The sequence below is a fragment of the Squalius cephalus genome (genome assembly GCF_949319135.1).
Source record: "Squalius cephalus genome assembly, chromosome: 10".
Taxonomy (NCBI): Eukaryota; Metazoa; Chordata; class Actinopteri; order Cypriniformes; family Leuciscidae; genus Squalius; species Squalius cephalus.
Genome location: NC_137131.1, coordinates 16028612 through 16041854, shown reverse-complemented (window position 1 = coordinate 16041854; position 13243 = coordinate 16028612). Strand labels below are relative to the sequence as shown.

Below are 13243 nucleotides of genomic sequence, written 5' to 3'. Positions count from 1 at the left end.
CAAAACTCTATGGAAGAATTTGAGCTTAAGTATAAGCGAGCCCTTATTGCATACCAAGATGTTTGATGAATAAAAGAGAATGTAACAGTCTGCTTGTGTTTACAGATAAAAAATATGCAAATAACACGTTACATTATCATGTGCGTGCACACACTGGCACTGCAGAGACGTTATCAACAATTACTCCTTAAAACAATTAACCTAGGTCAAGTTGAACTGACCATTCTGCCTATAGGCCCTAAGGAACAAGTTGTTATCAGTAACGTGATCAGCCGCAGCGATCCACTACACGCAGACGCAGTAACTTTATTGTTTTGCACTGATCCTCCACTCCCACTCATCCATTTATTGGATATGCTATTAATCATTAACCACAGTTGTGTTTGACTTGTAGCCTACGCGTCAGTTTGGAAAGTTGTCTTTTCCGCTAGTTTCGTGAGACATCCTGTATTTTGGATGGACTGATTGACAGTTTCGAAGGAGCTCAAAACGTTTCACAGGTAAGGATGAGTTTGTTGTGCTCTATGTGATAGTGAGTAAGCTACATGTTGTCATTACTATTTACTAATGATGTTTGAACATGCTCAGTCAATTTTACACAACCTTGACTGAAGAGTTACAATTGTGGATAACAAGAGCTGGAGTGAGTTTCCCTGAAAATTGTGAAAAAGCCAATGTCTTTGTTACATTTTACATGTACTTAGCTTACCATTGTAATAACAGTAGCTAAATTATGCATAGAAATGCAGCTAACCATAAACTAAACCCTAACCCTAAATTCATGTTGTTCGTTGATACTCAGTAGCCTACTAAAATGAATAATAACATTGTAACTAAGACCTTAACATAAAGTGTAAACAAAAATACACATAAATAGAAATAGGCCTGTGTAGGTTCAGTAGACTTAGCAACATAATATGATAACATATTAACATGGATAACATGGAGTTATTGGGGGGTTGTTGGCAAAGTGTTAAGGAAATCACTTCACCAAAGCTCTAATAATTGTCCCCATCTCTGATTCCTGTGCGTGAAGAAACAGATTATTGTAAATGACCTTTCAGCTTATCCCGGAACATTCCGCAACCCCAGGTGTGCAGGGAGCCAGGCAGGAAATATTAGTCTCTCTCTCTCTCTCTCTCTCTCTCTTATCCTCCTTTTCCTCTGCTTGGTCTCAAATGCGTCGTCTTTTGCTTGACCCTCAATGCAGTGTCCTTTTTCCTCCCTCTGGAAACATCACTCTTCACCACAATTTTTTTAAACACTAGATGTGAAAAACATTTTCCTCAGTCTAAAATGGTTGTTTGTTTCCAAAGGAAGCACTTTGTATATTCCAAACACTTTAATTTAAAGCCTGCGTCACGTCCCAACCCCTTTGCCCCTGCAATCTCCATGTGTTTTCCTGTCTTCTCTCTACTGTCATATCATTAAAAGAACAAAAGCCCATTAAAAGGTCCCAATGGGGTGTTGGGGGTCCACGGAAAATTTCAGTAAATAATAAGACATTTATTTTAAAAATGATTACCATTTATGTCTACTTTCTAATGACTTATTATGATATTATATTATTATTATTATTATTATATTACTTTTCCTGAAACACATTAAATATTTTCCAAATAATATTTTACTCGTTTTTTTGTTGCCTTTTTTTTTTTTTTACACATTTTCTAAATAATATCATGCTTACTATTTTTCCCACATGTGCAGTATCAATGCATATTTATATATAAAAGAATGCACTACTGTTCATAAGTTTGGGGTTGGTAATTTAATGTTTTGAAAGATGTCTCTTATACTCACTCAATTACTCCAGTCTTCAGTGTCTCATGATTCTTCAGAAATCATTCTAATATGTTGATTTGGTGCTTAAGAAACATTTCCTATTATCAAATGGCTGAAAACGGTTGTGTTGCTTAATGTTTTTGTGGACACCATGATAATTCTTTTGCTGATTTTTTGTAACAGTATAAATGTCTTTACTGTTACTTTTGACCATGCAGTCGCTGAATAATAACATTTCTTTAAAAAAAATAAAAAATAAATACTGACCCCAAAATTTGGAATGGTAGTGCAGGCTATAGCTGACTTCATATTTTAGGAAGGGGTCCTTCAAAATGGAATCCTCATATTTTGGGTCCCTGGCATCATTGGACAAATGTGTTAAGAATGTCTTTCAGTTCTCCCCATCACTTTTAACTTTCTTTAATCTGACAGAAGTTGTGTGATTGCAATATAGCCATGGCCCTGAAGAACAGTTGGCAAACCTGAGGAGGAAATATTCATAACCACCTGGTGTCGGGTCTCTGCAGTTTTAGCAATGGCTTACCTAGCCCAGTCAGTCCATCGGCAGTTTGTGGGTCTGGTGTTTGGGTTTGTAGGATGGATAATGATGGCCTCCATTTCTGGGGTGAACGACTGGAGGATATGGTACGTGGACAATCGGACGGTCATCACTGGAGGACTGGCCTGGGTGGGCGTGTGGAGGGCCTGTTTCAACAGCCACATTTTGGACTCGGCTGAGATCTGCAACAGCATCGGCCTTACAGATTCCTTCACTCCTCCAGAGATTGCAGCCGCTCAGGTACTTTGCATGACCGCTATTGGTGTGGGGGTAGTCGCAAACCTGGTGGCAGGATATGCGGTGAGAAACGCAACTCTTGGGGTTGATGGCGGGCGTGTCAGGTTGGCCTTTGTGATGGCGGGTTCCTTGTACTGGATAACTGCAGTGTGTACTCTGGTCCCTGTCATTTGGAATATGAGTTCTGTGCTGGCGAATCTCACTATAGACTTCCCACCTGACTTCTACTTGCCTTCTGCTCCAGTAAAACAGAAAGTGGGTCCAGGGATTGGGTTTGGGATCGGCTCAGCTTGCCTACTCATTGTAAGTGGACTACTACTATTGTGCTACAGGTATCCCAAAACCAAGATGCCGACGAGTGGAGAAACTGGACATTTTGACAAAAGTCTAAGGGATGAAGGCTTTCTTGGTGTAATTAAAGAGAGTGTGGATGAAGGGAATATCAACCCAGCATATGAATCGGATAATCATTTATAATAAAATGCATTATTCTATGGAAGGACATTGAAGGCTCTACATACAATTTCTCAAGAATTTTGACTATTCGAGGTAAATTTGTATATCTGAGTATATCAAATATCATAATTAAATTCTGTAATTACTAAAGTGAACAGAAATAAAGGCAACAAATTGTTAATTTGAAAGATCAACACTGGAATTTGAAAGTTTTTCGTATAATCTTGTTACATAATGTGCAGGACACACTATGCTATATCTGAGATCTGTCTATGCAACAAAATTCTTACCTAAATGTCTGTAATGTAAGTTATATACTTTATGTTAAATGTATATGTATGTATATATTTACCAATTTGGGGTCAGAAAGATTTCTTAACGTTTTTAAAAGAAGTATCTTATGCACAACAAAATTTGATGAAAAATTGGTAAAAACAGTAATATTGTGAAATGTTATTTAAAAATGTTTTTATTTGAATATATTTTAAAATGTAATTTATTCATGTGATACCAAAGCTGAATTCTCAGCATCATTACTCCAGTCTTCAGTGTCAAATCATTATAATATGCTGATTTGGTGTTAAATAAACATTTCTTATTATTATCTCAGTTAAAAACAGTGGTACTGCTTTTTGTAAGCACATTTTTTCAGGGTTCTTTGATGAGCAGTGTTCATTTGAAATGTATATCTTTAATTATTGAGTATAAACTTTTGAATTGTTTGTGTATATGAAGATAATGTGTAAAATGCTAATTTATTCCTCTCAGTGTTTTAGAGAGAAAGTAATGAGCACTGGACCCAATAAGATCATTTAAAAAAACGAACTGAGTAGTGCTATACACTGGGGGAAAAAAACTGTAAAAAATTTTGCTGCTTTAATTTTTTGAGTACAATCAACTTGGATGTTTGAGTCCTTTCAACTTAAATTACATTCAACTGACTTTTAAAAATGAGCTGATTCTTATATAACATAAAAAGGTTGAAAATTGAAGAACATTGAAATTGAAAATATTTTGATGAGTTAAAGCAATGTAAAAACATATGGTGTCATAACTTATTGATCATTTAATTTTTAGCAGTGCATGCACAAAATATTTTCCATTGTTTTTCAGACAGTGCTTACCTAATATAATCACCAGGCTGCCACTATAAAAGCTGTTAACGCATAATATCTTGAATTTGATTTTAGATATGATTCAGCTGACTAGAGTGGATCTTTGAGAGGGGACAAGGTGATTTCAGAGGAAATAACCCCTGCCATGAGTGGAATGAACTTTACTGTTATTTCCCAGCTTGATACTTGCCCTTATTACTGTGATTTTCTACACCCCCCATGGGCTTTGAGTTTGTTACTTGCCAACATTTAATCTTGTTAAAATTGAACATTAATTTTGACAAATCCCACATGATTTTATTCTGTTATAAAACAACATAATCCCCCTAATAACTTTACAACGGGAAATTAATTATTTAATTATTGCCAATTAAAGTTGCTTTTGTTGTTTTTTGTGTGTGTTGGTTCTAAGGTTATTTTCGTAAACGAAAACTGAAACTAAGACTAAAACTATTGGTACAAAAAAAAAAAAAAACATTGTCGTAAACTGAAATAAAAAAAATGTTAACATAAATGAAAAACTAAAATTAACCGAAACTAACAACAGTTACTGAAAAACTGACTGAAATAAAATAACAATTAGCAAAAATAAATAATTGTTTTTGTAATTAATTTTCTCTCATTCTGTATCGGAAAATCACGTTTTTCCATTCCACTGCACTACTTTATTTTTTATATAACATTATATTACCACACTGAAACTAAATATATAAAAAACTAAACTACAACTAGCAAAACCATTAATGAAACTAACTAAAACTAAACTGAAATTTATAGGAAATTTGAAAATGATATTAAAATAAAAACTATTTTAAAAATGCAAACCTAAAATAACCTTGGTTCAGTAGTCTGTCGAGGTCTCTTTAGCAGTTTTGATGATTTATCCATCTAAAACACTCAAAAATGTATACACAAGAATATGTGTTAAGAATTGTGGTTTAGGAACAGCGGAGAATTTGTCTTCCAGGATGGACTCCCAGGGCCATTGGCAATTTGACGTGCATTGTTCTGAGGAAGAGGTGAAAGAAACATCCTGACAGAGAAGAGCCAAGACCCCATACTGAGACGAACTCATTGTCTTAGAGAGGGTAACAAACACATTTCTGCTCTCATGTGACCAAGAGTGGGGCATAATATTGGTGGAGTTAAACAAACTTTCTTGGACCTTAGTATAAAAGCTCCTTAAAAACAGTTTGTTAGTATTTTGGCCTGTGCCCCAAAAGGATGGAAGAAAGGAAACCCTGTTCTGATCGTGCAGCATATGAGACGTGTGACATTAACACTTAGCATTTATCACACACACTGTGATAAGAAAGTAAAGCCAAAAGTGAAGGCCAATGAACATGACGACATTCTCATATCAGAGTTCAACAGTATATGGGAGAAGTATTTATTATTCGTTTTAAACCTAGTGTCAGTCATTTGTTCTTTCTTGTAAAGCACTTTGAACTGCATTGATTTGTTTGGAAACATGCTTCATAAATGTATTTATAAATAAATGACTGATTGAAGATTTAAAATATATATGAATATGTTCAACCCAAAGATAAAGATTAGATTTTGACATTTTTTCTCTGCACAGCAGTGTGTTCTGAAATGAGGAAAGTCCTCGCAGTTTTTTCCATGTTTATGTCCCTGTTACACTTAATGTATTGTACACTTAAAATAATTATATTTGGTATTTTTACATTGACAGTGTAATTAGTATAGCTAGTGTATAGTTTTAAAGGGTTTGTTCACCCAAAAATGTATATTTTGTCAGTAATTACTCCCCCTCATGTTGTTCCAACCCTGTAAGACTTTCGTTCATCTTCGGAACACAAATTAAGATATTTTTGATGAAATCCAAGAGCTGACTCGCTCCTTCATAAGCTGCAAGGTAATTTAATCTGCCAGCCCAGAAAAGTTAGTAAAGACATCTTTAAAGCTACACTGTGTAATTTTTTAAGTTGATTCTTAGCAAAAAACACTGTTCTTTCAAAATGATATGTGCTCATTAATGTGTAATTACTTCTACCAACTAATCAAGTATTCTCGTGAGCGTAGAATCTGCCATTTAGAATACAAACGAGCAAGTCGCTCGAATGGCGGCAGCCATGTTGCGCCTCCATCTTGAAAATACATTAGCCAAAGAGGGACATACCTGGAAATTCAAGCTTCGCCTTTCGCGTTTTTACACTCTGTGGCGCAGTCACGAATGCGAGGGGGAGATTACTTGCGACTGCTGGTGCGGTGAACAATCGAGTCCGGTTGAAGAGATGAGTCCGAGCTGCGTCAATAGCGGAGGAGAAAAAACACGAAATTTAAAAATACGACTGTTATTGTGTCACGAAATGTAGTTTTAAGAGTTTCTCAGTCAAGAATGTAGTTGCTTGAAGCTCAAATATGTTGTTTATTTATTATAAAAAACACACTAACAACGAGAAATGTTTAATTTCACAATCTAGCTTTGATTAAATACTAGTATTTGAAACATATAAGTTAAAATACATTAATGACTCGTTATAACGTAGTACAAACTTCTTCTATAATAAAGTGATTTTGTATTATTTGTAACCCTAAAGCGATTACCCATAAAACGTGCTTTGAACTAATCGGATTGCTTGGGTCCTAAGCTCGGACTTATCTCTTCAACCGGACTCGATTGTTCACCACACCGGCAGATTTGAAATAATACGGTCACCGTAGGAGTTAAAACTTAAGGAGGCAAGGAAAGAAAATGAGGACGGAGGAATCGAATGAAAGCTTTTTTACACATTGGAATTCTTGATCACTCGAGCGTCACTCCACAGCGTCATCAGCTCAAAGGATCTGACCTTATTAGTTTGGTTATTTAAGAAATTCATAATAAATAATAATAAAGCAAGATACCCTGTTGAAATATGTGAGATGTGTGGTTTATATAAACTGCAAAGGTAAAGTATAAACTAAAATGATTGTGATCGATGTGAAGGGGCAGGAGAATTTATACGTGCGTCACGTTTAGTCGATAAAACACTTCCGCATAGGATACACCTGTGCATCCTTGCTCATGACTCCTCAGGAAGCCTCCTCACTCCTCGTTCCTCGCCTCCTCGCGGTGCAATTAGAGATGTCCTTCAAGATGGCTGAGCTCAATCGGTTTCCGGGTCATAGGATGGAGGACGGAGGAGAGAGGAGACGAGGAGGGATATTGAGAAGCACCTTCTGAATAGTTGAATAAAGTCATTATTTTTGTTTGTTTTTGCACACAAAAAGTATTCTAGTCGCTTGATAAACTTAAGGTTGAGCCACTGTGACTTGGACTATTTTAACGATGTCTTAGCCATGTGAGCCAGCTCTCAGATTTCATCAAAAATATCTTAATTTGTGTTCTGAAGATGCAAGTGCTAGAACAACATGATGGGGAGTAATTAATGACAGAATTTTCATTTTTGGGTGAACCAACCCTTTAAGTATAAATCTCATCAAGTTAGTGTTTTTAAGCATTTTTATATTTATTACAAAACAATAACTAAAGGCAGTAAAAATTTAAACAATATATTTTACTTGTGAACTGATGTTCAGCTGTTCTTTTAAATAGTCCATATATTTCAGATCATCAGTCATCAAAGGTGGTCACAGATACGAAGATGTACCTTTAATTTCACCAAACTGATTGCTCACTAAAAAAAAACACAGTCATCATGTTTTTCGGGCCATTTCACATTTGATTTTGACATGAGATAAAGAGGTGATATGTAAGTGTGTGAGTTGTTGTCACGTCTAGTTTTGAGTTTTGTTTCATGGTCATGTTTCATGTCCTTTATCTTGAAGGTTTCCCGTTGTCCTGTTCCTGGCTTTGTCATGTGATCCTGCCATGTGCTCCTCTTGTCACATGTCCTATGTTGTCATTGGGTAATTGTGATGTTCACAGGTGTGTCTTGTCTAGTCATTTTATAGTCTGTGTATTTAAGCCCTCCTGTTTTCCATGCGTCTTTGTTTAGTATTGATGTTGCAACTCACTGTTGATGATTTTTCAGTTCATGTTTAAAGTTTATAGTGTCATGTCAAGTTGTAGTTTTGTATTTGCTTATTTTGGATTAGCAATAAACTGCACATGGGTTCTCCAAGCTTGCCTCCAGTGGACTAAATGTTACAGATGTTTACATACTTTTTAATTAGTCTTCCCATTAACAGCATAATTTTGTTCATTCAGACCAAGTCGCAAGCGCTCACGAAAACAAGAGGCGGGATTTATTGCATAAACCAATTATATCCAATCATAGCGTGATGGAGGCGTGGCCTCCTCTCACGTGACTCAAAAATCAATGGGCTCAGGGGAGGCAAGAGAGACACGGATTCCCACTGTAACTTTACCTGTAAATTTGTATATGGATTATTTTCTAAACCGAGTTTTTGAGTAGGCACCGCACTGGCCTTGCTTCGGATGAAACACCATTTAGCTTGTGGGCATCAATTGTGTCTGTCTGTCTGTCTTAAACCTTTCTAAAGGCCTCTTAACCAGTTTATCATACTAAACATAATTAGTATGATTTCTGTGTTGCTGTGGTGGGGAGGGTAAATTAATATGCGCTTTTTGTTGTATTGTGGGTGTGTACTGCAGGGTGTTATGTGATTGTGGGTGTGCATGTGATCACACTGGGTGTGTTGCGGGATCAGCACTGCTGGTGCAGAGTGTTTTTTCTTTTTTCCACCTGTGAGAAACCATTGGCATTTTCAGACTTTCATCTTGTAATTTTTTTTGTCGTATCTGGCCTTGAGCTGCAGCTTGTATCTCATCTACAGAGGTCATCTCACCCTCTGCTGCTCTGATCTGCAGTTTTGCATAGCTAAGCAACTAAGTAAAGGGTATAAACTCAGATGAGTAACACCAATAATTAAGGACTTGATGGTATAATTTTACTTGAGGACATTCATTACAAGTCTGTATACTAAACCTGCTTCACATTTTCTTTTCATGCAGTATGCTTGCACAAAAAGCAGGTTATCTGAGCTGGTGCTCTAAGTTAAGATGCTCATGAATGTATATTGATAGCAATATGTTTATTGACCAATGCAGGTGATTGTCATCTGTTTATAATGCCACGGTGTGGACACAAGTGTTGTTTGAAATTGGTACTTTTTCCAGTTTGATAGAGTGATTTGTTTTTGTTTTTTGCGCTTTTATGTAGTATTTTAAAGAAAATTCCAAGCCTAGAATGACATTACAAGGTGTTTAGAATTTTTTGATTAATTTGTTGATTGATTGATTGATTGATTGATTGAATAGTTTTAACTGAAAAAGATATAAATATGATGTTAACTGTTTCGACAACTTCACAAAAACAAACAAACAAAAAATCCTCTTGTAGAAATAAATGGAAAAATAACTAACAGAAGATTTATGATGCTGATGTATTTTTAAAAATGTTTATTTATTTAATGAGTGACGTGGTTACTTTTCACTGAAAGAATCGGACATTGCTTGGATGGCATTTCCTGCGAGCACATTTGTTTTTGTTTAGCTTATTGTTCTCTAAAGAAAGAGATATTAAAAGGAAAATTGTGAAATCACATAATATACAAATATATAAACAAATACTTTGTTTGTGAATGGTGTTTATCCCACAATATTCAAATGTTTACAATTTAGTTTCATGTGTTTATCAGCGTCTTTCGCTCTCGATTGTTTGCAGTGAGCTGCATTAGGACATTGTTCCTAATGAGTCGAAGACGCACCATTTCCCCTTTCTGGGAGCCCAGGGTAGGTCCCCTCCCGACCAGAAGCTGGAAATGAGTGTTAATAGCTAAACATCTAAGTGTAAACATACCGCCCATTTTAATTTTCACTATCAATATCCATCAGAGGAAGTTGAGGGCACAATCTATGTGGCGCCTTCAAGTCTGAGAACTTTTTGTCCATATACCATATTTCTATTATGTCTAAAGCAATAAGTCACATATTTAATGAAACATTTTTCCTGTGTTTGTACTTGGATTTATCTACCTTTTAATGAATCAATGATTTCTCAAATCACTGACCCCTTGTAGTATCATTAGACGGGGACATTTCCATTTAAAGATGTGATTATTTGGTTGAAGCTCTCTCCGGGGTGGAGCCGTACCTGTTGCAGTATTCAGTGGAAAGGAGCTCCCTGTCTCCTCCTAACCTGCTCAAATCAGAGTAATGATGGAGAGGAGGAGGTGGCACTGTTTGCATGCATTCCTCAAGAGGACATGCTGCTCATTAGAGCCTTCATTAAACACAGCTTAGTCTCCATTCTGATAGAGAGACCATCACAGACAATTACACTCAAGCAGGCATTTACTGCCATTAGCTCACCTGACTGAACACACCAGAACACCCAATCTCATATTGTTCCATTTATCTTTTTTGTATACTCTTGCTAAGAAACTGGAAATTCAATATATATATATATGTGTATATATATATATATATATATATATATATATATATATATATATATATATAATATACATATATATATATTGAATTTAATAGCCTACAAGGTGCATTAGTAGCACTAGTACATTAATAAATACAAAATTATATTAATAAACTACATCTCAAAAAAGGGTACACTTCAAAGTAACAATATCATTGTTTAAAATATTTTATAATATTACTGAATCGTTTTGACTTTATATAAATGATATAATTGCCCCATATAGTGCATAAAAATATTGTATGTATAAATTATGAGTTCAATCAGAATCTTATGTATTTCTTAATAAAGCAGACAATATTTGGGATTAGCACCAGCTGGTTTCCAGGGTATGTTCACTTGATCTCCAAACAAATCACTTGCAAGTGACATTAAGTACTACATGTACCGTGTACATATGCAATCAGAAATAAGAACCAAAGTGTTAGCGTTACTAGATGCATAATATTGAAACTAAACAAATAGGTTGAGGACATACTTTTAAAATAATATAAGACAATATTTGTGAATAAATTTCCAAAAAATGGGAAGATTTTTTTTTATTATTGGCACTTTTTTTCAATCACTATCTCTATTAAACTGAAAACATATTGGCAACCTTTTAATATTAATACTTCACTGATAAGACATAATTAAACAGTATACTTAGATACGCGAGGATTAATGCAACATAATATTTACCTGTTTCATTGGTTTGATTGATCTATACATTAAACTTAAACATTTTCCAGAGGGGAAAAAAAATATCATTTAAAGATCAATTCAAAAGGGTTTTTTCCTGTGTAAAAGTTTTTTTCCTGCCCCATCAACAGTCATTTCAGGACAGTGAGGATCATCTCAAACATACTCAGTCCGTTTTCTCGAACCATTGACAGTTCTGATCTCCTGCCTTTGATGGTGATACACCAGATTGGCTTCACTGTGTCTTGAGTCGGTGCAAGACGTAAATAACAGGATCCCTGCCACAATGTCGAGAAGTGCTGCGGCCCAGCCGATGAACAGCGCGTCCCCAAACTCTGAACGGGGCAACACGTGAGGTGTGCTCTCATCGAAGAACTTCATGACAACATGATGAGCGACGTAGGAAACGGGAGCTAGCACCAACATTCCGGCGATGCATAAAAACACAGCAGCCGTGATCTTCAAACCTCGCTTGGTCCGTCGCCCCTCCTCGCTCTTGCAGCAATTGATCTGACTCATGGCAGGGATGGCGAGGAGAAGTCCGAGAAGACATGTGGCATCCGACAGGCATATCAGAACACGGGCCACCATCCACATGTGATCGAGGCCTAGGAGAGTGTCATAGGGGCGGCACTCCGTGCCAATCACCTCGTGAAACACGCACGACTCCCAAAGCCCTTGTTCGTGGCTCTCCAAGGAAAAAAGCTCAGTAGAAAGTGACATCCACTGAGGCATAATGGTGGCCGCCAGGGAACAAAACCAGCCCCCCATCCCGATCAGCATCCCCAGAATTTCCATAGCCACATTGCAAGGGTTTGTCATGGTTACCTCTGACTACCGTGTCCCTCTTGGGGTCCAACGGCCTTCGGAACCTCAAGAACCTCTTCTCGGTGAGAGAAATGAGAGAGGAATGAAGAGTGTGAGAAGAACAAAAGCACCTTGGATCCTGATATTGTACAGTTCTGCTGGCAGCTTCTTCACAGTCCGTCAGTCTTCAGTAAGAGGCACTCATCATCTGAGCACAGGAGGTAGAGGAGGTGTACACATGGGGAGAGAGGGCACTCAAACTTTAGGCCCTGCCCTCTAGGATCCTTTTCAGCGAGAGAGAGAGAGAGAGAGAGAGAGAGAGAGAGAGAGAGAGAGAGAGAGAGAGAGAGAGAGAGAGAGAGAGAGAGAGGAGAGAGAGAGAGAGAGAGAGAGAGAGAGAGAGAGAGAGAGGAGAGAGAGAGGAGAGAGGAGAGAGAGAGGGAGGAGAGAGAGGAGAGAGAGAGGAGAGAGAGAGGAGAGAGAGAGAGAGAGAGAGAGAGAGGAGAGAGAGAGAGAGAGAGAGAGGGAGGAGAGAGAGAGAGAGAGAGAGGAGAGAGAGGAGAGAGAGAGAGAGAGGAGAGAGAGGAGAGAGAGAGGGAGGGAAGGAGAGATCTTTTTATTCAGAACCCAATCTGGCAGTAGGAGACCAAAGGCCACACGGGATGCCATTAAACTGTAGACAGGATGCCATTAAAATCTGGATTGTTGTCATTTTTAAGGGACAAACTGTTTTGATTTTACTACCCCATTAGATTTTGTTTGTATCTTTTCATTTGATTTCCCTGCTATCGGCAACAGCACTTTGCCGTAGGGGGTTGCCATGAGGAAAAGAGAAAGGTTTATAAAGGGAGGAAAGTTTTCACTGTTTATAGAGTTTTTTTAAGAAACGAATGGGTGAGAGATAAGCTCCGCTAAGTGCCTGGCAGTCCATTCTTTGACCCACTGCAATTGCACAGCAAATATGCAGTGTACCTAACAAGGGATTTTGATCCCTGCCGACTTTAACTTCTGCATGGTTATTTATTTATTTAATTTTTATTGGAAAAATACACATTTTGGATTCATTCAGTGGGGTCTGAAAGAATTAGTTTTTTTTATATATATTTTTGGTTACACTTTAGACATTCTCTTGACTAGCCTATAATTAACGTTACACCTACATGTCTACTAACTCT

At 37.0% G+C, this 13243-nt stretch overlaps 2 protein-coding genes across 2 annotated transcripts; one reads left to right on the top strand and one right to left on the bottom strand.

Annotated features, from left to right (window-relative positions):
* Window positions 1–2234: 2234 nt before the first annotated feature.
* On the top strand, window positions 2235–3643 carry cldn34a (claudin 34a). The gene has a single exon (XM_079884153.1). It carries the CDS (start codon window positions 2321–2323, stop codon window positions 3056–3058), a length of 738 nt encoding a protein of 245 aa, XP_079740279.1. The 5' UTR covers window positions 2235–2320; the 3' UTR covers window positions 3059–3643.
* A 7596-nt stretch (window positions 3644–11239) lies between these two features.
* On the bottom strand, window positions 11240–12307 carry cldn33b (claudin 33b). Its single transcript, XM_079884802.1, has one exon. The coding sequence runs from the start codon at window positions 12081–12083 to the stop codon at window positions 11418–11420; it is 666 nt and encodes a 221-aa protein (XP_079740928.1). The 5' UTR covers window positions 12084–12307; the 3' UTR covers window positions 11240–11417.
* Between the last annotated feature and the right edge of the window lie 936 nt (window positions 12308–13243).